This window comes from Desmodus rotundus, chromosome 9 (genome assembly GCF_022682495.2).
Source record: "Desmodus rotundus isolate HL8 chromosome 9, HLdesRot8A.1, whole genome shotgun sequence".
Lineage (NCBI taxonomy): Eukaryota > Metazoa > Chordata > Mammalia > Chiroptera > Phyllostomidae > Desmodus > Desmodus rotundus.
The window spans coordinates 70052441-70075148 of NC_071395.1; the positions used below are offsets into that span (position 1 = coordinate 70052441).

The following is a 22708-nucleotide window of genomic DNA, read 5'->3' on the forward strand; positions in this document are numbered from 1 at the left end:
TAGAGAGAGAAGAAGGGAGAGAGAGAAACATTTATGGAAGAAAGAAGTATCAACGGGTTGCACCCAGGACATGCCTGGACCAGGGACTGTACACGCCCCAACCAGGGGTTAAGATGGAGGATCGAACCCGCAACCTAGCTGTGCACCCTAACCGGGAATCAAACTGCAACGCTTTGGCTATGGGACAATGCTCCACCCAACTGAGCCATACCAGCAGGACTCCTAGGTATGTTTTAGATGGCCAAAATTGAAGGGGAGGGATAGTCTCTTTAGGAAAACAATACGCGTATTTGTATTGGGGCATACTTGGGCATCACCTGCTCACGAAAGTGAGAAAACAGGTGAATTACCTACCCTGTGTTCTCCAGCTGTGCACGGGCGACACTCCAGGGCACAACGAACAGCAGTGGGAAGGCTGAGAGAGAAGAGGGAATGCAGTTAGCTGCTGGGTGGCCAAAGCTGCCTGCCTCCCGCCCCAGCCAGGTGGGCCGAGCACAGCTGCTTAAACCCTATAAAAGCCCGAATATCACAGAATTGGGAATTGCGGGGACACTAGAGTGGCACAGGGCCCGTCTATGCTTTTATTGTCAGAGAAACTGGAGAGTAGAGAGGACAGACTTGCCACACGTCCCAGAGCAGCTTGTAGTAAATATAAAGACATTATCCAAAATCTTCTGAATTGCAGGCCAAGGTTATTTCTTCTGAATCCTGTAGCTTCAAATTCCCCAAAAGCTTGTGCCAACAGGGGTTCCAGACCTCACCGTGAAGACTTAATTGGTGGTATGGTTTGTGTGTCACCACCCAAATTAATATGTTGAAGCTCCAGCCCCCTACATGATGATATTTGAAGATGATACCTTTGGAGGTAACTGGGTTTGGAAGTGGTTGGGAGGGGCTGTCAGTCAGCATGATGGGATTTATGCCTTTGTAAGAGAGGGAGAGCTGCCTTTCTCTCTCTCTATCTCTATCTCTATCTCTATCTCTCTCTATCTCTATCTCCCACGTGAGGACACAGCAAGAAGATAACTATCTGCAAGCCAAAAAGAGGGCCCTCACCAGAACTCAATCATGCTGGCAACCTGATTTCAGATTTTTCAGCCTCCGTAACTGTGAGAAGTAAACATCTATTGCATAACATCCAGTCCAGGGCACTGTGTTATGCCATCCTGAGCAGACCAATACAGTTGGGGGCAGGGTAGGAGAAATGGCATCTGATTCTACTCAAAGCCTTCTCAGTTTCTGAATCTGTGCGTTGGGTCTATTGGCACTTGTGCATATGTGTGTGTGCTTGCTCGTGTATACACACACACACACACACACACACCTTCCTCAGAGACTCTTGTCACTGAGGAATGATCTGTCCCGCAAACCTCCATCCAGTTGGGTCTCTAGCTCCAACCAAAGGCTCTATTGAGCTCTCATGTTCTGAAGAGCCCCCAGAAAAAGAGGATGGGGGTTCAGGTCACTCACCCCAACCCACCAGCAGGTATCTGGGCCACAACCGCCTTCCAGAAAGCACTGTGGGCTCCAGCAGCCTGTGGAGATAAAAGCCTTCCACCAGAAACCAGGAGTAATTGGCCCCCACGAAGTAGTGCAGGAGGACCTGGGCGGAGCGGCAGGAGGTGGAGATCTGCAGAGGAGAGCACCTGGAGGTGAGTCCAGGCTTTCCAGGGTCTGGACCCAGAAGGTGGGGGAGGGCCTCCCTACGCATAACCCTCCCTCTCACTCCCCTCTCTCCCAAACCCTTGTTGACCGTCTCAGAGAGGCAGCCACACTACCAAACTGTGAAGGAGTGCTTCATGTAGGTTTCATAACCTCTTCTTTGACACTATAGAGATTGTCAGGCAAATAAAACCAGAAATCTCATGAGTGACTTCCCTAAAAAAAAAACACTAAAGGGCCTGTTCTCTGATCTCAGTTCCATTAAGCTAGAAATCAACATCCAAAATATCTTCATATGATTAGACATGAAGAAATAAACTTCTAAACAACTCATGAACCAAAGGAGAAATGATCATAGAAATTAGAACTTATTTCTGAACTGAACGAAAGGAAAATGCTGCATATCAAAATTGTGGTATGAGACAATACCACCCTTAGAATGACACTTATAGCCTTAAATAACTTCATTAAGTAAGGAAAAGGCTGAAAATCAGTTACTTTAAATATTTATGTCAGAAAAAAAAGCAAATTAAACCCCCAAAAAACTACATGGAAAAATAAGAAATATGAAAGTGGAAATTAATAAAATAGGGAACATAAAATAAAGAGAATCAACATGCCAAAAGTTTGATTTTTGAAAAATCCAATAAAACTGAGAAACTCCTGGAAAATGTGACCAAGGAGGAAAAGACAGTGAAAACACAAATAACCAATATCAGGAATGAAAAAAGAAACACCATCCTAGATGCAATAGAACTTTAAAAGATCTTAAGAGACTATAAACAATGTAACACCAATAAATTTGAAACGTTAGATGAAGCAGACAAATTCCTAGAAAAGCACAAGTCACCTTGTGACACCAGAAGAAATAGAAAATCTAAATATAAGAGTCATAATTTGTTCATAATTACAAGCCTTCCAATAAATAAAACTCTGGGTCCAAATGATTTCACTGGCACAATCTATCAAGCATTTAAGGAAGAAATAATACACATCTTAAATTCTTCCAAAGAATAGAGAAAGAGAGAACAAGTCTGATCTGTTTTTAAGAGGGCAGCATAAACTTTATCCAAAAACTTAACAAAGGCATTACAAGAAAAGAAACTTATTCACGAATATATATATATGGCATGCTGAACAAAAGACAGTATTAGCAAATGGAATCCAGCAATGTAAAAGGAACAATAACATATCAGAACCTAGTTGGGTATCCCAGGAATACAATGGTAATTTAACAGGTTACTGCATTTATTATTAACAGGAAAAAGAAAAAACCATGTCAACAAATGCAGATTTCAATTTGAAAAAGCTTTAAAGGGTATTCTGGTTTAATTCCTTCTTTTATTTTCAGATGAAAAAATTTCTCACCCAAGGGCCATTCAGTAGCCCCTCGGTAAACTTTCCTGCTGATGATTTTCTTTATCTTGTCCCACTCTTGAGACTTTTCTTTCTTTTTTTTTTTCAAGTCAGACGATGCCTGTCAAACCACAAAGTCTTTGACACCCCCCCCCCTTGTCTCCCTCCTCCCTCTGGAGCCCCAGCTCCCTGCCCTCTGATTCCCGGCACTGATCCACCAGGTGGGAAGATGTACCTCTGACATATAGGACACCCACTCCTTATCGCTGTTGGGCCTCCTAGAGTAAGAGTTGTAGAAGATGATGTCCTTCATCAGCACGGCCACGGCTCGCAGGATAAAGGAGGCAAACAAGTTCATGTGGATGTAGTAGCGTGTGCAGTGGAGTTTTCTGTGCAAGGAGAAAACCGAGAGCCTTCCCTCAGGAGAGAATGACTCAGACCAACAGGTGTGTGCCCGAAACACTTGTGTACCTACCACCAAAGGGTAGAGGCTCACAGTGTGGGCGCCAGAGTTGGAAGGCTGGATTATGTGATCTGACTTCTCTGTGACTCCTTTTCCTCATTTGCAAAACAAGGACAATAATAGCTAACACCTATGTAACATGTTCAGCGTGCCCCACTATGTTACAAGCCATTTACATGTGTGTACACACTCATGGGTGGGCACTATTATTGCCCTGGTTTTACAGCTGGGGGGATTAAGGCAGAAAGGTTAAGTCACCTGTCCAAAGTCCCAGAGCAGTAAACGGTAGAGCTGAGATTTGAACCCAGCAACTCTAAGGCTAAAATATGGCTCGCCAAGGCTCTACTGCCTGTAAGAACAAGAACACTTACCTCAAAGGGCTGCAGGGAGATTCAATCAGTTAACAAGTAAAAAGTGCTCACCCTGTACCTAAGTACAGAATGAGGTGTTGCCTGTCTGTCCCTCACCCACCTGGAGCCTCCGCAATGGTGGCTATGTCCTGGCCGATGATGTAAAACCCCATCCTCTGCCTCTGCGGTCCCTCTGCTCTCACAGTCCTGCCCAGGCCGTGTGCAGCACACACCCAGTCCTGCCTTGCTTTAGAGCTGTTCTTTTTTTAATCTCAAAAAAAGATGTGAAGCAGGTCCTTATGTTTTACTATTTAGGCATCCTTGTCCGTAACTAGACCAGAGACTACTCAAGAGCAGGGACTGAGGCAAAACGGACACTTGGTTTACCCAGGTCCTGCTAAAGGTACTTCCGGCAGAGCCGGGCAGTCATTTTCTCGGGCTTGGTTCTGAGACTTTGGGAAGGCGCGTGGAGGAGGCCACAGATAGCAGACTGTGCGATTCTCCCATTGTTCAAAACTTGCTCTCCCAGTGGTGTAGACGGCCCTGACCCTGCTCCAGGAGCCACAGGCCATCCAAGATCAAGGACCAAGTAGGGCCAGACCCGGGGCTAACAGAGCCCCACTGAGCTGCTCTGGAACTGGCATTCAGGTCTCCATGGTCCCCATCCAAGTCTCCTGTGTCCGTGCCAGACTCTCATTCTGCCACATTATGAAGGGGGACCCCAAAGAACTCAGAATTTATTTATTAAAAACATGTATTTAAATATATATATATATATTACAAAAAATTAAAAACAAATTAGTTAAAATTTTAAAAAAACATGTACTTATTCTTACATGTTTAAACTTCAGTCACCTTCAAAGTACTCTCCATTTGATGCAATACACCTATCGAGATTTTTTCCCAATGCTCAAAACACTTTTTGAACTTGTCGATTTTGATGCCTTTTATTGCTTTTGACGTTTTTTTGTTTGTTTCACCTCTTCCACATGGGCAAAACATTTCCCTTTCAGGACTTTTTTTCATCCAGAAAAACAAAAAAAAAAAAAAGGTTGCATGGGGTGAGATTGGGTAAATGGGGGGTGGGGGAGCATGGGGATCATGCTGTTTTGGGTCAAAAACTGCTGAAACAGCTCAGTGTGGGCAGGTGTGCCTGTAAATCACTCGTCATGAAATGGGCAAATGCATTGAAAGAGTCTTCAAAAAAAGTTCACTGAAGCTGAACACAGCCTCTTACAATAACACCTGCTGGTACACTGATACTGGTGGGTACCTAGGACACTTACCTAGGGGGGTAGCCTGTTCTACAGGGGGCCTGCCCTCCAGAAGATAATTCTGGGTTTTTTGGGGTCCCCCTCGTATGTGCCCAATTATATTCCTGAATGGGCTGGACCATGAGACAGCTTTAGAGGGCTCCCTAGTTGTTCTCCAAATACCTCACTTGGATAATTTCTAAAAATGTGATTTAATAAAATGCACTCAGTCTTTGGATTCTGAAAGAGAGTATTAGGGTGTGAAAATGCGCAGGCTCCAGACTGCCTGGCTGTGATCCTGCCTCCCTCACTCACCAGCTGTGTGATCTTGGGCAAGTTACTCAATCTCTCCATATTCCAGTTAACTCACCTATAAAATAGCGGTAACAATAATGTTAATCTCCTGGGTTTAGAATTAATTGCAATTCTGATTAGGATGAGATTTAAATGACTTAGTGCACATAACATGCTTAGAGCAGAGCCTGAGCACTGAGAAAGCACAGCTAACTGGAGTTGGTGGGCCCTGGGTTAGAATCCTACCTCCACCACTCACTAATTCACTTTGGGGAAGTTCTTAATCTCTTCTGTAAAAATAATGCCTCTGGTAGAGTTGTGGTGAGCATGGGCTGTGGTAGTAATGGGTTTGTTAGGAATTTAGAGCAGAGCCTGGCACATAGGAGGTTATCTAACCCAAAGGAGGCAAAAGCAGACTTAGGAGTCCAGATTCCAATTCTCATTGTACTTTGTGACCTGGGTGACTCGGTGCCTGTCAGTGGACCCCTGGCCTCCCTTCTCCCTTCACCTGCAAAATGGGATGGATGGACTAGGGATTCTCTTGGATTCCTTTCCAGCTCTGATGAGCCACGACATCACCTGCAGCCTTCTAGAGGTAGTTAAGGAGCACGTGCCAGCAGACGTTCCACTCACCGAAGACACAGGAGGACAGTGAGAGCCAGGAGGAGGGCAACAATGGAGAGTGAATACCCTACAGTGTACAGCAGCTGCAAGGTCGACAGCAAGCCATGGTGTTTCACCTGAACACAGAGGAAGAGCAAACATGATCACCAAGCTAGATCACAACAAGGTTACGGTCACAACCCCGAGCTCCAGGCCCAGGACCACCAAGGCTGTAGGAATGCACGCTATCTTGCTCATACCGGAGTAGGGCAGCTTAGCCTGCTGTCTAGAACATCTCAGAGGCCAAGTAGCCTTGATAAGTGAAGAGCTCACCTGGGTCTCACCTTCTTGGCTGGTCCCAGAGTCCAGCAGTGGTGCACCGAGATTCACAGCATCATGGAAGAATTGTGCCAGGACAGAGGGTGCCTTGAGAATGGCAACAGGTTCTTTGCCCTGGGTGTGCGGTCCCTAGAGTAAAGCAGTCCCTCTCTCTGGAAGATGCAGCCAGGTTTCCAACTGGATATCTCCTTTCTAAATTAACTTTTCATAGTGACCCCTTAGACAAAAACCTAGTAAAACATTGGGCTATTTTCTGAGTCCCAGGACAGCCTGATATGGGGCAGAGGATTGTTTACCGAAAATTGTTTTGTTAAGTCCATCATGCACATCATCATCAAGATACTGTGGGTTCTTCTACAAAATGTATTTAAAAACAAAATCTTGATGGCGTTCCTAAGTAAATTTTGTAAAAGAACCCACAGTAAATACTAATTACCTGCTAAATTATGTCTTAAACTTCTCTGCATAACTCTTTTTATCACTTATTAAAGTATTGAGGTACAGTAAACTGCACATATTTAAAGTATAAACCTTGATTAATTTGGATTGATTTCATCACTACATTCAAGATAATGAACACTTCGATCACCTTCCAAAAGTTTCCTTATGACCCTTTGTGATACATTTCTTCTCATTACTTCCTGCTGTCCTTTGCCCAGGCAACACTGGTCCACTTTCTGCCATTAGAGACTAGCTTGAATTTTTTTTAATTTTACATAAAATGGAATCTTATGATATGTACTCTTTTGCATAAGGTTATTTCCATCAGAATAATTATTTTGAGATTCATCCATGTAATATAGCATGTATCAATGTTTCATTCCTTTTTTATTGCTGAGTAGTATTCCATTGTGAATGTACCACAATTTCTCCACTCATCTATTGATGGACACTTGGATAGCTTTCTGAGTTTGGCTTTCCCAAATAAAGTTGCTATGAAAACTTCTGCACAAGTTTTTATATGAACATAGATTTTCATTTCTCTCAGATAAATGTCTAGATGTAGAATGGCAGAGTAGTATGGTGTTTGTTTTCACTTCTTAAGAAACTGCCAAGCTGTTTTCTAAATAAGTTTACAATTCCCATTCCCACCAGCAATGTATGAGAGTTTCAGCTGCAATTTACATTCCCACCAGCAATGTATGAGAGTTTCAGCTGCTCTAGACTCTATTACCACTTCATATAATCAGTCTTTTTAATTTTGGCCATTCTAATGGTTGTGTAGTAGGATTTTACTGTGGTTTTAATTTGCACTTCTCTAATGACTGATGATGTTGAGAACCATGTCATGCTTTTATCTGCCATCCGTATATCTTATTTGATGAAGTATCTGTTCCAATATTTGTCCGTCTTTTAAACTGAAGTGTTTGTCTTAATTTTGCATTGTGAATGTTCTTTATATAGTCTAGATATAAATCTCTTGTCAGATATGTGTTTTGCAAGTATTTTTTCCCATTCTGTGACTTACTTTTTTTTTTTTTTGACTGTGTCTGTAGAAGAGCAAAAGTTCTTTTTATTTTGATTAAGTCCAATTAATCGACTTTTTCTTTTATACTTCATGCTTTTTTCCTAGAAGTTTAATAGATTGGGCTCCTACATTGAGGTCTGTAGTCTGTTTCTAGTTAATTTGTATTCATGGTGTGAGGCAAAGCTAGAAGTTGTTTTTTATATCCAATTGTTCTGGCACCATTTGTTGCTAAAATTATTATTTACCATTGAATTGCCTTGGCACTTTTGTTAAAAATCAATTGTCTTTTATATGTGTGGGTCTGTTTCTAGATTCTACATTATAGTTCATTATTCTTATATTTATCTTTAGGCCAATATTGTACTGGCTTAATTACTATAGTTTTATAGTACAATAAGTCTTGAAATCAGTTAGTGTTAGTCTTCCACCTTTGTTCTTTCTCAGGTTTGTTTCAGTTTTTCTAGGTACTCTGTATTTCCATATAAATTTTAGAATCAGCTTGTCGGTTCCTTTAAAAAAATGTCCTGTGATTTTGATTGGGATTACATCAAAACTATGGATCAATTTAGAGTCCACGACCATAGTACATCCTTCCATTTATTTAGATTCTTAAAAATTTCTTTCCACAAAGCTTTGTAGTTTTCAGTATATGGGGCTTGCTTATCTTTTGTCAAATGTATCCATATTTGTTTTATATTTTTAATGCTGCTATAAGTAATATTGTTTTCTTAGTTTTAATGTTTAATCACTCCTTGTTAGTATATAAAAATACAACTGTTTTTATATATTGATCAGTAGCCCACAACATTGCTGAGCTCATCTATTAGTATCAGTAGTGGGATTTTCCATAAATGATCATGTTGTCTGTGAATAACATTTTTATTTGTTTTTTCCCAAACTCTGCATTTTTAAAATTTCCTTTTCTTGCATTATTGCTTTATCTAAGACCCTCAGTACAATGTTGAATAGAAGTGGAAAGAGTGAACTTAATACCTTGTTAAAGATTTTAGGAGAAAGCATTTATTCTTTCACCAATTAGCATGATATCAGCTGCAACTTTTTAAAGATGCCCTTTTATATTTATTTTCTGTGGCTGCCATAACAAATCACTACAAATTTGGTGGCTAAAACAACATGATTTATTGTCTTACATTTCTAGAGGTCAGAAGTTCAGACTCAGTCTCCCTGGGCCGAAGTGAAAGTGTCGGCAGGCCAGCATTCCTCCTGAAGGCTAGCTACTCCGGGGCTGGAGCATGAGCTCCCCAGCATGTCTGGCCTGCCTTTCAGAAGACTGAGTGGTTCCCAAGAACCAGAAAACCAGAAGAAAAAAAAAGATGTACTAGCAATCAGAAGCTAGAAAGATGCGTATTGAATTGGTTTGGGCAAGAGGATATGGATGGGCACCCGCTGGGACAGTTGGTTTAATTGCACTCCTTTACAAAAGCTTCTTAAACTGTCCTCTACATTCAGGACTCTCCCCAAACCTGGCCACTTTCCTAGAGGTCTCAGAACACCCAGGTCATCTCCAGCTCTCTCTCACTACCAGCAGCTGAATCTGAAGTCACTTAGATATCTTTATAAAATGCTTCATAATCAGCGTGTAGTATATGCATCCACCAGGCAAATTGGCATTTTCTTTTTTCTTTTTTTTCTTTTTTTTTTTTCAAATTGGCATTTTCAAACACTGCTGAAGGGAGGGCAAAAGAGTACAACCTCTGTGGTGGGGGGTAGATTTGGCAATATCTGACAAATAATATGAGCATCTACCTTTAATATGGCAATTCCATTTCTAGGAATCTTCCAGAAGATACACCATCACAAATATGAACCAACATACACATATAAGATTATTCAAGGTAGCATCATTAGTAATAAAAAATTGGAAATAGCCCAAGTGACCATAGGAGAGTAGCTGAATAAACTATATTAAATATGCAGAGTGGAGTACAATGCAGGTGTAGAAGAAAAAAAGAGAGAGAGAGAACTGTTTCTAGAAACTGATATAGAATAATTTCCAGGACATATTGTAAGTGAAAAAAGAAAGATGCAGAATAGGCTATCTAGTATCTTGTCTTTTGTGTAAGAAAAATGGGGAAAGAACATTTTTATATATTTTCTTAGTTTTGCAAAAAGAAGTGTAAGGTATGTGCTACAATTTGATAAAAGGTAAAGAAAAAGAAAAGAGAGAGAAAAGATAAATTAGAAAATAATAAAAATGGTTATCTATAGAGAGTAGGTAGAAACAGAGGCAATGATGAAAGTAAGATTTCTCTGAGCACACTTTTTTATATAGTTTTGGCTTTCAACCCTTGTCATATTTTATTTATTTAAAAAATTTAAAGACAGAATAATGAAAAGGCAAACTCTTAGTACAAATAGAAACAAATAAATAAAACTTCAAATCCAATTAATAACATGACCACATGAAGAATGTAGTCTAAGTATATAAAGAGTTTCAGAGAAATCTGAAACTTTACCAACTAGGTTTATCTTTTTAGTGGCAATTTTAATATTAAAGTTGAAACTATTTTATATGTACTGTAAGAATAGGTAAATAAATAATTATGGTAATGTTGTTGGGAAGCAAATTTTCACTGAATGAAAAAATGTATAGAACACAAAGTAAAAGAAGATATGGAAAAATGCTAAATGTTAAATTTGAATCAGAATTGTCAATATGAAGTCTTAATTTTTAGAAGTGCTTTTTTCTAAGTCTGTACACTGAAGGTCCCAGACCTAGAAGTCATGGCAATGAGCACAGCAAACACGGCGATCTTGTTTCAAATACCACCTTCCACTTCAAGAATCCAGGACTCTTCGAAGTAACAGCTGATTTGTGCTGAGAACAGGGAAAAGACAAGATGAGCTTGGACCATCTCCCTGTGCCAGAAAATAAAGAAGTGTTCCAGAACGAATAGGATTATAACAAAAGGACATGAGAGCCAGTTTGAAGAAAGGGATTTCACTAAATCTAGGAAATATTTCATCAAAAAGAATGAGCATAAGTGAATAAAACAATCTGTAAGTCCACAGTGATGTTCTAAAAAGGAGAGGAAATGGAGGAGGGCTTCTTTTCTGAAGATTACCACCTAGTAAATCTGGAACGAATAATAGAGCTTGAATCAATTCAAGCAAGCATCACCCATGCAGGTTAGAACACTGATGAAGGTTTGGTAGGGAACAAGGTAAACATATGGTACCAAAGTATCACCCCACCAGTTACTGACTAAACACAAAAGGAGAAACATGCCTTGACTTTGGAGAAATCTGGCTATTGCTACGTTCGATATGTTAACCTAAAAACAAAAAAGGCCTTTCAAAGTGAGAGGTAATAAGCATTTATTTGTGTTCAAAAGAATATCTCTTCTGGATGCACTGAATTAAGGCAGAAGCCTAAATTGTATTCTGATTAGGAGACAAAGGCAGTGGGTATTTATAAGGAAGGAAAGGGGAATAATTACACAAAAGCAAGGAAGACAATGGCATTTTTGTAAATCAACAATGAAATATCAGAAAGAGAAACTAGGGGGGAAAATATCCCATTTACTATAGCAACAAGAAAAAGTACCTAGGAATAAATTTAATACCTATAGGTAACCTGAAGGAGGTAAAATACCTGTACATGGAAAACTATAGAACACTGAAGAAAGAAATTAAGGAAGACACAAATAAATGAAAGCATATGCCATGGATTAGAAGAATTAACATCATTAAAATGCCCATACTACCCAAAGCATTCTATAGATCAACACAATTCTATTAAAATACCAACAGCATATTATAGAGATCTAGAACAAATATTTCAAAAATTTATATGGAACTAAAAAAGACCCTGAATAGCCTCAGCAATATTGAGAAAGAAGAAAAAAGTAGGAGGAATCACAATACCTGATATCAAACTACACTACAAGTCCTCTGTAATCAAAACAGACTGGTACTGGCATAAGAACAGACACTTAGATCAATGGAACAGAATAGAGAGTCCAGAAATAAACCCATGTCTCTATGGTCAGTTAATACTTGACAAAGGGGGCAGGAGCATACAATGGAGCAAAAATAGCCTCTTCAATAAATAGTTTTGGGAGAACTGGACTGGTACATACAAAATAAAGTGAAACTAGATCACCAATACACACCATATACCAGAATAAATTCAGAATGGATAAAAGATTTAAATATAAGTCATGACACCATAAAAATCATAGAGGAAAACATAGGCAGGAAAATTTCAGATATCCCACATAACAATATATTTGCTGATATATCACCTGGGGCAAGGGAAATAAAAGGAAAAAATAAACAAATGGGACTACATCAAATTAAAAAGCTTTTGCACAGCTAAAGAAACCATCATCAAAATGAAAACAGAACTGACTGTATGGGAGAACATATTTGCCAATGATACATCGAACAACGGCTTGATCTCCAAAATATATAAAGAACTCATATGATTAAAAACCAGGAAGATAAACAATCCAATTTAAAAATGGGCAAAGCACTTGAATAGACACTTCTCCAAGATGGACATACAGATAGCCCATAGACATATAAAAAGATGCTCAATGTCATAGCCACCAGAGAGATGCAAATTAAAGCCACAATGAGATATCAACTCACATCTGTCAGAATCTGTCATTAATAAATCAACAAACAACAAGTGTTGATGAGGATGTGGAGAAAAGGGAACCCTGGTGCACTGTTGATGGGAATGCAGACTGGTGCAGCCATTGTGGAAAACAGTATGGAATTTCCACAAAAAACTGAAAATGAAACTGCCTTTTGACCCAGTGATTCCACTACTGGGACTATATGGTAGGAATCCTGAATCACCAATTCAAAAGAACTTATGCACCTCATGTTCATAGCAGTGCTGTATACAATAACCAAGTGCTGGAAACAGCCTAAGCACCCATCAGTAAATAAGTGGATCAAAAAATCTGAGGTATATTTACACAATGGAATACTACACAGTAGAAAGAAAGAAGGAACTCCTAACTTTTGTGACAGTATGGATGGGATTGGAGAATATTAAGCTAAGTGAAATGAGCCAGTCAGTGAAAGACAAATACCATATGATCTCACTTATATGAGGAATCTAATTAACAAAATAAACTAACAAAATAGAACCAAAGGCATGGAAACATGGAACAGATTGACAGTGACAAGAAGGGAAGAGGGAGAGGGATAATGGTGGAAAGAAGAGGAAGGGACTAGATAAATAACATGTATGAATGACCCACAGACAGGGACAATAATGTGGGGATTGACTGTGGGAACAGGGGGTGGGATGGGCAGAGGAGGGCAAAGGGGGGAAAATTGGGACAGCTGTAATAGAATAACAATAAAAAATGATTAAAAAAAAGTTCCTGCCAAGATGGAGGCATAGGTAGAAATGCTTTGTTTCCTTGCACAACCAAAAGAAGGATAACAACAAATTTAAAAACAATAAACAACCAGAACTGCCAGAAAATCAAACTACATGGAACTCCAACAACCAAGGAGTTAAAGAAACATTCATCTAGACCAGTAGGAGGGGCAGAGACGGCCAGCCTGCCAGAGAGGGCCTGCAGCAAGGTGGCAGACCATGCTGGTGAGGCAGGGGCTGGCTGACCAGGAAACTAAAGACTCAAAACCCCTGGCTGTAAAATTCTGTGGGGGTTGTGGTGGTGGGAGAAACTCTCAGTCTTACAAGAGGGTTCCTTGGAGAGGCCCGCTGGATCCTAGAATGTACACAAACCCATCCACCTGGGAATCAGCACCTGAAAGGGCACAATCTGCTTATGGGAAGCAAGAGAAGAGACTGAAAATGGGGCAAGAGCCGAGCGAGCAGCAATGTTTCCTCTCTGACCCCACCCCTACAGACAGCACCACAATGCAGTGACGTGGGTTGCCCCGCCCTGGCAAATACCTAAGGCTCCTCCCTTACAACATAACAGGTGCTCCAAGACAAAGAAATATGGCCCAAATGAAAGAACAGATCAAAGCTCCAGAAAAAGAGCTAAGTGATGAGGAGATAGACAACCTATCAGATGCAGAGTTCAAAATACTAGAAATCAGGATGCTCACAGAAATGATTGAATTTGGCTGCAAAATGAAAGAAGAAATAAAGGCAATACGAAGTGAAATAAAGGAAAATATACAGGGAACCAAAAGTGAAGGGAAGGAAACTGGGATTCAAATCAATGATTTGGAATAAAAGGAAGAAATAAACATCCAACCAGAACAGAATGAAGAAACAAGAATTCAAAAAAGTGAGGAGAGGTTAAGGAACCTCCAGGACAATTTTAAGTGCTCCATCATCTGAATCATAGGGGTACCAGAAGGAGAAGAGGAAGAGCAAGAAACTGAAAACGTATTTGAACAAATAATGAAGGAGAACTTCCCTAATCTGGTGAAGGAAATAGACTTCCAGGAAGTCCAGGAAGCCCAGAGAGTCCCAAAGAAATTGGACCCAAGAAGGAACACACCAATGCACATTATAATTAAATTACCCAAGATTAAAGATAAGGAGAGAATCTTAAAAGCAGCAAGAGAAAAGGAGACAGTTACCTACAAAGGAGTTCCCATAAGACTATCAGTTGATTTCTCAAAAGAAACTTTGCAGGCAAGAAGAGGCTGGGAAAAAGTATTCGAAGTCATGAAAAGCAAGAACCTACATCCAAGATTACCCTATCCAGCAAAGCTGTCATTTAGAATAGAAGGGCAGATAAAGTGCTTCCCAGATAATGTCAAGTTAAAGGAGTTCATCATCACCCAGCCCTTATTATATGAAATGTTAAAGGGACTTATCTAAGAAATTGAAAAAAAAAACCTATGAACAGTAAAATGACAACAAACTCACAGCTATCAACAGCTGAACCTAAAAAACTAAAACTAAAACTAAACAAACAACTAGAACAGGAGCAGAATCACAGAAATGGACATCACGTGAAGCGTTATCAGTGGGGAGAGGGATGGGGAGAATGGAAGGGGAAAGGTACAGGGAATAAGAAGCATAATTGGTAGGCATAAAATAGACAGAGGGAGGTTAAGGAAATAGAGAAGTCAAAGACATGTACAACCCATGGACATGAACTAAGGGAAGGGGGGGATGCTGAAGGGTGGGGAGCATGCAGGGCGAGGTGGGATAAAGGGTAGAAAAAAATTGGGACAACTATAATAGCATAATAATAAAATACACTGAAAATACAAATTGGTAGTTACAAAATAGTTACAAGGATGTAAAGTACAGCATAGGGAATATAGTCAATAATATTCTAATAAGCATGTGTGATGTCAGATGGGTATGAGATTTATCAGGATGATGATTTAGTAAATTATATAATGTCTAAGCACTGGGGTGTACCCTTGAAACTAATATAATATTGTATGTCAACTGTAATTGAAAAGTAAAAAGTTATTTAATGTCAAAAATAGAAGGAAGACATTTCTATCAGTGCAGATAATATAACATAGTGACACTAATTTTTAACATTTCAACAACTTTTCACTCCAGGAGTCATCAATCCAGTAGTCATAATGGCTGCTTTCTTGTTATCTTCGCAAGTGGTTCTTTGGGGCACCATGTTGCTTTAGGCCCAGTTCAGAGGTTGTTTTGCCCTACTTTATCATTCCAGACATTTGAGGCACAAGACCTGCAAGGCAGTTCTCTGGCATGGCAGCTCAGGTTCCATTTTAAAGTAAGTATATATATATATACTTATATGTATAAGTATATATATTTAAATACTTATATATATAAGTATATATATATAAGTATTTATATATATATATATAAAATTTGATCACTTGGTTGGATATATATACATATCCAACCGAGTTGGATATATATACTGTATATATATCCAACCAAGTGATCAAATGTAACATCAGTATAATGTGACCCCTGGCATTTTGGACTCCTGGTGAGATGTTACACACAGCACCTGCAAGGATTCATTTGAATCCTACCTAACTTCTAGCCTACAGGAAGTAAAGATGGAGGAGTGCGTTGAATGGTAACCTAGGGAAACAGTCAAATGCATCTAGATTGTGTGCCATTCTATGACAAAGTTCTTCTGGTCTCTTCAAAAAGCCGATGTCATTGGTGAAGGGCAGGAGTAGGAGCATTGTTCTACATTAAAAGACACTGAAGTGACATAAAACTAAATGCAACATATGAACCTAGATCAGAGCCTGGTCCAGGATAGAAAAGCTATTATAAAAAATTGGGCAGTGGCGGGGGAGAACAACTGGGGAAATGTGAAACATTAGTTAATATGATAGAATCACTGTTAATTTCATTTAGTTGAAACAATGGCATTGTAGTTATGTGTAATAATGTTCTTTAAATTAGGAAGCACTTGATGAATATTTAGGGGCAAAATCTCATGATGTCAGCAAATTATTTTTAAATATTTCAGAAAGAGAGAAAGAAAATGTGGCAAAATGTTAACAGATTTATATAGTGGATCTATGAGTGTTTATTATTCTTTTAACTTTTCTATGTTTGGATATTTCAAAATAAAATATTGGAAAAATATATATATATCTATATATATTTTAGGCTATATTGAAAATTAAAATTTATCATTAAAATTAAATGTATTAAAATTATAACAGATACAGGAATTAAATTCTGTATTTGAGAATAGAAAGAACTTGTATAAGGGCAAAGAAAAACAGCTTGAAGTAAGACGAGGTAATTTATTTAAACACTACTAAGCACAATTCTGTACCAAGGAATCCAAACATACTTGTTAATACTTATGTGTGTGCACACACACAATCTCTTTAAAAAATACTATTTAATGTGCTAAGAACTCCCAGTGTATTTGCAGTTGGGAGAACATAGCATATTTTGTTTGCCAAAACTCTGAAGGGCAAAGATTTACTAACACTAGCCTTTTTTGGGCAAAAGTTCAACCCTCTACTAGAAACACAGGTAAACATGTCCAGAAGTTGGTTTTATTATTATTTTTAAATATTTGAATTCTTCAAAATACAGCCATTTGCAGAGGGGAGGAGGCAATGCCCTTGTCCTCACTTTTCTAAAGAGAGAAATCTTTACGTCCTGTCTTGGAAAGTGCAGTTTTCAAATCTTGTTTTCTTGTCCCTGTCCACTGACGTGGGCCACTGCAGACCTAAGCCCAGAGGAAGCAGCAGGCCTCTCGCACATGCTGGTAGGTTCCTCCCTAAGGCCTCAGTCCCGGCCTCAGCTGCAAACTGGAATCACCTGGGGAACTCAGCATAAGTACTGATGCTTCTGCTCCACCACAGACCCATTGACTCAGAACTGGTGAAAGCATTTACTCAGCATGTATTAAGTGCTCACTGTGTGCAAAGGCTTTTGTGCATCCATCCCAGTACTAGGTCAGGGGATGATGGGTATTCACCTATATCTATGATTTTGTCATTGTTCTCGAGCAGCTTAGTGCATGAGGGAAGATAAGAAATGCATGCAATTTGCCTAATTCAAGCCATGCAATTAGCATGAGTCTAGCATCCTGATGAAAGTCAGACATATGCTTGAGATAAGCTGAATCCAAGTCAGCCACGGGTGTCATTTTAATTCCTTTAAGAGGCATGACCTGTCATATGGTAAAACTCTATAAGAAACACAGAATTCTGTCAACTCAAATCAAGTAATAAGGTTAAAAAGAGGCTTAGAAAGAATTCCCTGTGGATGTAGAGGATCCTATGGAAGGCTCTTCATGCCTGGTGGGAAGATATTACACGTAGGAAAGCCAAGAACATGCCAACTCCCATGAGGTTCCAAAGGAAGTGAGCCACGGCCAGGAAGGCAAAAAATGCAGTGAAGTTAAAGGAATTTCACAAATCCCTGCATACCCGCCACCTAGATGCTACCATCAACACTTCGCTTGGCATCATCCCATGTTTGTCCTTCTATTTGTCCCTCATATAGAGGCTTTTAATAGTATTTGACAATCTATATGTAATTGGTATTACTACTTAGAGAATATAGCATATTAGAATATTAGAATTAGTATTGTGGCTCCATTATGAAGTATGTCAATAAATACTTGACTTTAAGTTTAAATTGAAAACAGTATTGACTTATTTAAGAAAATTTAAGACTCACCAGATAAGCCTGATGCATTCAATGGACTAGAATTATTTAAGAAATAAAGAAGATTTGTTTGTCCTAACTATTTAAGATACTTAAGATATGTAAAGCATCTAATATTTTAAATGTATTACTGCAGTTTGAAATGTAAAAGTATTGAAATTAATCAAAGGTCTTTTCAGTGGCATAAAATTGTATATATTCATATATATCTTCACAGAATTTTTTTTATTTTTGAAAGTTAAATAAAATATTACATGTTTAAAAATAAACCCAAAGAAGCCACAGCAGAAAAGCCACTCTCCGACACCAAAAACCTACAATGACAAGTGGACCATGACCATTGCCCTCGTAATGGAGCAGAGAGAGGCCCAGGGAGGGAAAGAGTTGTGTTTGTCGGGGACCAGAGGAGACGTTCTGAGGAGATGAAATGCAATAATCGTAACTATGCAGTGCCCAGGGGGAGCCAGGACGTGGCACCCATTGTTCCCTCAAGCCTCACCACCAGCCCAGGGGAAGTTGGCATTATCAACCCCACTTTGTGGATGCTTGGAGAGCAGTTATGTGGCTTAAGGTCACATGGTGTTTCTAGACCTAAACTTCTTACCTCCCCTCGCATCCCCAAACTTCATTAAAATATCTTTATCATCTGATGGGAAAATATTAAAATGACTTAGGAAAGCCAAAGCAAATTTCAAAATCCAATTAAATTCTGAAAGAAGTGAGCCACTACTTGGGGCAGGGGACGGGGTGCAGTTTGCAGTCTCGAGTTAGGGCAAGGAATTCTGCAGTGATAGTGAAATATCCAGAACCCAGGAGAGATGCAGGGGAAGGACTCTTCCTGTGTCCCCAGTCTCAATGAGGGGCATTTCAAAGCTCCTCAGGGGTCCAAGCCAACCTGAGCTTTCTGTTGCCCTTGACTCTACCTTCTCACCATCCCCCCAGCATCTGTTCATACTATTTCCTTCCTCAGAAACCTGTAAACCCAGCCTCCCACGTCCCCCCATCCTGCCAGCGGTCTCTCCCTATCTGCACTGAGTGACTGAGTGGCTCCTGCTCTGCTCTGCCTCTAGCCTGGCCCATTCCTGGTCTTTCTCTCAGACTGGCCAGAGCAATCCTTTTGAAGCCTACTCAGAGTTATGTTCCTCCCTTTCCAACTGTGCAAAGTCCTAATTCCCCAAGGTGGCACCTCTAGAGGTCTCCACCTTGTCCCTATACCACCAGAGACTCAAAGCCCCAGTGGCTAGTGCAAAAATCTACTACACAGTAGGCATTTAATGTCTGACTGTCTGAAAGAAACCAAGATGCGGCCCTAGATATCTGCCCAGTTCCCAAACACCTTTTCCTCTGTCCAGGCTGCCTTTTGCCCTTCACTTTGAAGGAAAGGGGGTGGGACTGTACACACAGGAGATCTTTGGGGAGAAGAGCCGTGCCTGTGGGGATTGCAGTGTAGGGTCCTGGGAAGAAAACACGTGGATAGGAGTCTGAAGCAAACCTGTGCTGAGCAGCTCTGCTGATTCACTGTCCAGTCACTGTGCTGGGTCCTGGTCACAGAGCAGTCACTGCCACATAGGTGTACTGACTGGAGGTCAGGTTCTTTCCAAAGAATGGCATATCTATTAACACTTGTGTGTCTATTTAATTAAATCCTCACAGCCATCACATGCAATAAATGCTATGGATGGGGAAGCAGGGTCACAGAGAGGTGAAGGGTCTGGGTATGAAGAGCTAAGAGTCAAAGAGTCTGGGCAGGAAATCTGGCTGTTGCCCTTGACCCTCAGCTCGAAACCCCTGAGCTTGGCACACACATCTGCTACCGTTGAGTGCACATTCTAATGAGGGCTAGAAAACAAATAAGCAAACACAGGAGTATGTCAGAGCGTTGGGGGGGTGTGGTGGAAAGTGATCAAGAAGGCCACTCTTGATGGGGTGGCCGTGGAAGACTTCGCTGTGAAGGAGGCATTGAACTGAAACCTGAATGATGAGAAGAAGCCACAAAAGAGCTGAGGAGAGCTGCTCCAGGCAGAGGGAACCGCAAACAAAAGGCTAGGACAGTGCTGAGGGCTGAATTCCTTCAGGGGGTCACCTTTCACCCTATGGTAGAAGCCATTCAGTGGCTGCCACAGGGGGTGCTGTTTGGTGTGACTGAGGGTCTCCTCTGGGTGAGCCTGGGGCAGAGAAGCTGTGGTAAGGCTCTCTGTGTGGCCCCTAAAGCCACTGGGCCACGGAGGGCCCTGGTGGAGGGTGGTAGGTGGCTCAGCCCCGGGGCGTGTTCTCACTGAGCCCAGCACACTCACGTTTTCTTTGAAGCTGTGGTTCTCAGCACATTCGGAGTCATCCTGCCAAATACCTGTGGAGTTCTCCAGCTTCTGCCAAGTGCCCTGAGCCAAGCAGTGTCGGTAGGCCCTTCCTGAGTCCTCTGAAAGTAAACACAGCTCTGAGGGAAAGGTCAGAACACGCAGCCGGCTCCCCGAGCCCATGGTGAGGCCTGGTCCTCACCGCAGAGCTGTGGAAAATCCCAAGGGAAAGAAGTTTTACTTCCCCTTAGTGTGGGGGGGAGGGAAGGGGCTCATTAACATCCGAACTGTTTATTTGGGACGGAAAGAAAAACAGGACAGCCTCTACATTTTGTAAGAAGCCTTGATCAGATGATGGCCGCTGTGTTTACCGAAGTCTCTGGAGTTAGAACAGCCCCCAGGGACTCAGAGAGGTGAGCGCCCCAAGGCACAGGCCAGCCGGATACACCCACCAGGGCTCCCCCAGGGAGCATCCCTTCCTGATGCTCATGAAGAAGAGATAGCAGTGGAGGAGGCCTGCTCAGCCTCTTACCAGCGTTGTGGCCTGGGCCTGGCCCTTCCACCCTCTGTGCCTTCTGGCTTCCATACCAGAGCTACAGATAAGGATGACACTGTCCCTCCTCAGTTTGGGGGAGGATTAAGTGGAAGTGTTTGTATGTGCAAGTGACAGGCAAAGTGCTCTGCCCAACACGGCTGCTGTGTGACTCAGTCACATCTATTCCAGGAGCCCTTCCCCTGAGGGATTGTCCCTTGTTGCTTTTATCCTCCTGCTGTTACCCTAACTGGGACCCCATTATCTCTTACCCAGATTATTGTGAGCACCCCAATACTCATGGGCTACAGTGAACCCAGCAGTCAGGATGAACTGAGACAAATGTCAGTCACATCATGTCACACCTCACTCAGAATCATCCAAGGGCTCTGAAAAGAAGTCAGAGTCCTCGTGGCCTCCCACAAAGTCCTGGAAGGTCCGGCCCCAGTGCTCTCTGACGGAAACTAACCTCCTGTTGCTTCTCTCCCCTTCACTCCGGCCACATCGGCCTCCCTGCTCTTTGTGGAACACAGCAGGCGTGCTGCCCAGAGAGGGCAGAATTTGCACTCCTTGATTCCTTCCCTGCTGAACACTTCCCCTATTGGCTAAATCCCTTACTTCCTTTAAGTTGTCACCAAGACATCCCCTTGTCATAAAGCTCACTCCCCCTTCCCATCTCTTTCCCTCCCATCTTGTTTAAAATACTTCACATTCAAACGCACTCCACACTTACTGATGATGTTTCTTGATTATTCTTTGGCTGTTGCTCAAATGTGAGCCCCACATTGGAGAAATTTTATTCTATTTTTGGTCACTAATATATCCTAAGCCCTTAAAACAATGCCTGGCACACAATGGGTCTCCAATAAATATCTGATGAATGGGTGAATGACAGTCATGCCACCTGACACTGCATCCTCCATGTTAGCCATAACTGCTCTATGCTGGGGATGCAGAGACGAAGGAGGCACAGCCCCAAGGCTAGCAGGAGGAGGAGACGTGCAAATAAAAGTGTCATCAAGCATTGTAAATGCTAAGGTGGAAGATTGCTTGGGGATATAAGAGGCCTCGGAAAGGCAGGGAGCCACTGCACTTGTGGGGAGTAATCGGAGAAATTTTCTAGAAGAATGGAAGTTTCAAGCTGAGGACTAAAGTTGGGTTTATAGACAGAAAAGTATGGGCAAGGTGCTGGGTGGCAATGGCTGGGCAGGTATAGGAACCAGGAGTTGTTTATTTGGCTGGAGTGGAGATGGGAGAAAATGCTAGAGAGGTCAGCAGGGCCATGTGATGGAAGGCCTCGAGCACCATTCAGGGGTGTTGGTGATGGGCCGACATGTTCGGATGTACATCTCAGAGAACTTTGTGCAGGTGGTTGCAAGGGGGCCAGACCTGAGGCAGGGACCAGTGAGGAGAGGGAGGGACAACAGCTGAGAGTGAAGATGAGCAGTGGGGTGGGGGGCGCAGGGGGGTAGGGAGAAGAGGGGCCAGAGGACTTGGCTTCCAGCCACATGACGGATGTTAGAGGACAGGTGGAATGTGAGAATGTTTTTCTCCCCTCCACCTTCCACTCCTCTCTGTCCCTCAATTCCCACTTCGTCTGATGGCAAGTCTTGACTGTTCTACCTCCAGTATTCTGGGCCACTGAAGTAGCTTTCAGACTGGCCTCCCCCTTCATGCCTCAGTCTAACAGCCCAGGCCACCAACATCATCACCCCACACCACCAACCTTATGTCCTTCTCATGCCTTAACACCTTCAGCAGGTCCACATAATCTTCTTCCACAGAGGGAAGTTTAAAACCCTTAGTGTAGCATGCAATTTCCTGCACAGTCAGGCCCAGCCTCATCCTCAGGCATATAAGCCATCACAGCCTGTATCGACTGTTACAGCCTCTCTCTACCTTCACACAGGCTCCCTTCTCATATCAGGGTGCTCCTTCCTCTAATCTTATCTCACAAGAATGCTTCTGCATCCCTTCTTCTCTAAACCCCTCCCCGGCTCCACATTTTCCTTCCACGGCAGGAAC

General features: G+C 41.6%; 1 protein-coding gene across 2 annotated transcripts in view; it reads right to left on the reverse strand.

Moving 5' to 3' along the window:
- The window catches only part of GLP2R (glucagon like peptide 2 receptor), a 68119-nt gene that overhangs the window by 35360 nt on the left and 10051 nt on the right, over nucleotides 1–22708 (reverse strand). For both annotated transcript variants that reach the window (XM_045199081.2, XM_024565051.3), the window contains exons 4-8: nucleotides 20152–20273; nucleotides 6012–6118; nucleotides 3254–3407; nucleotides 1471–1630; nucleotides 355–415 (exon numbers count right to left, since the gene is read on the reverse strand). In XM_045199081.2, the coding sequence (XP_045055016.1) occupies nucleotides 355–415; nucleotides 1471–1630; nucleotides 3254–3407; nucleotides 6012–6118; nucleotides 20152–20273 (604 nt within the window). The remainder of the gene's footprint in view (nucleotides 1–354; nucleotides 416–1470; nucleotides 1631–3253; nucleotides 3408–6011; nucleotides 6119–20151; nucleotides 20274–22708) is intronic.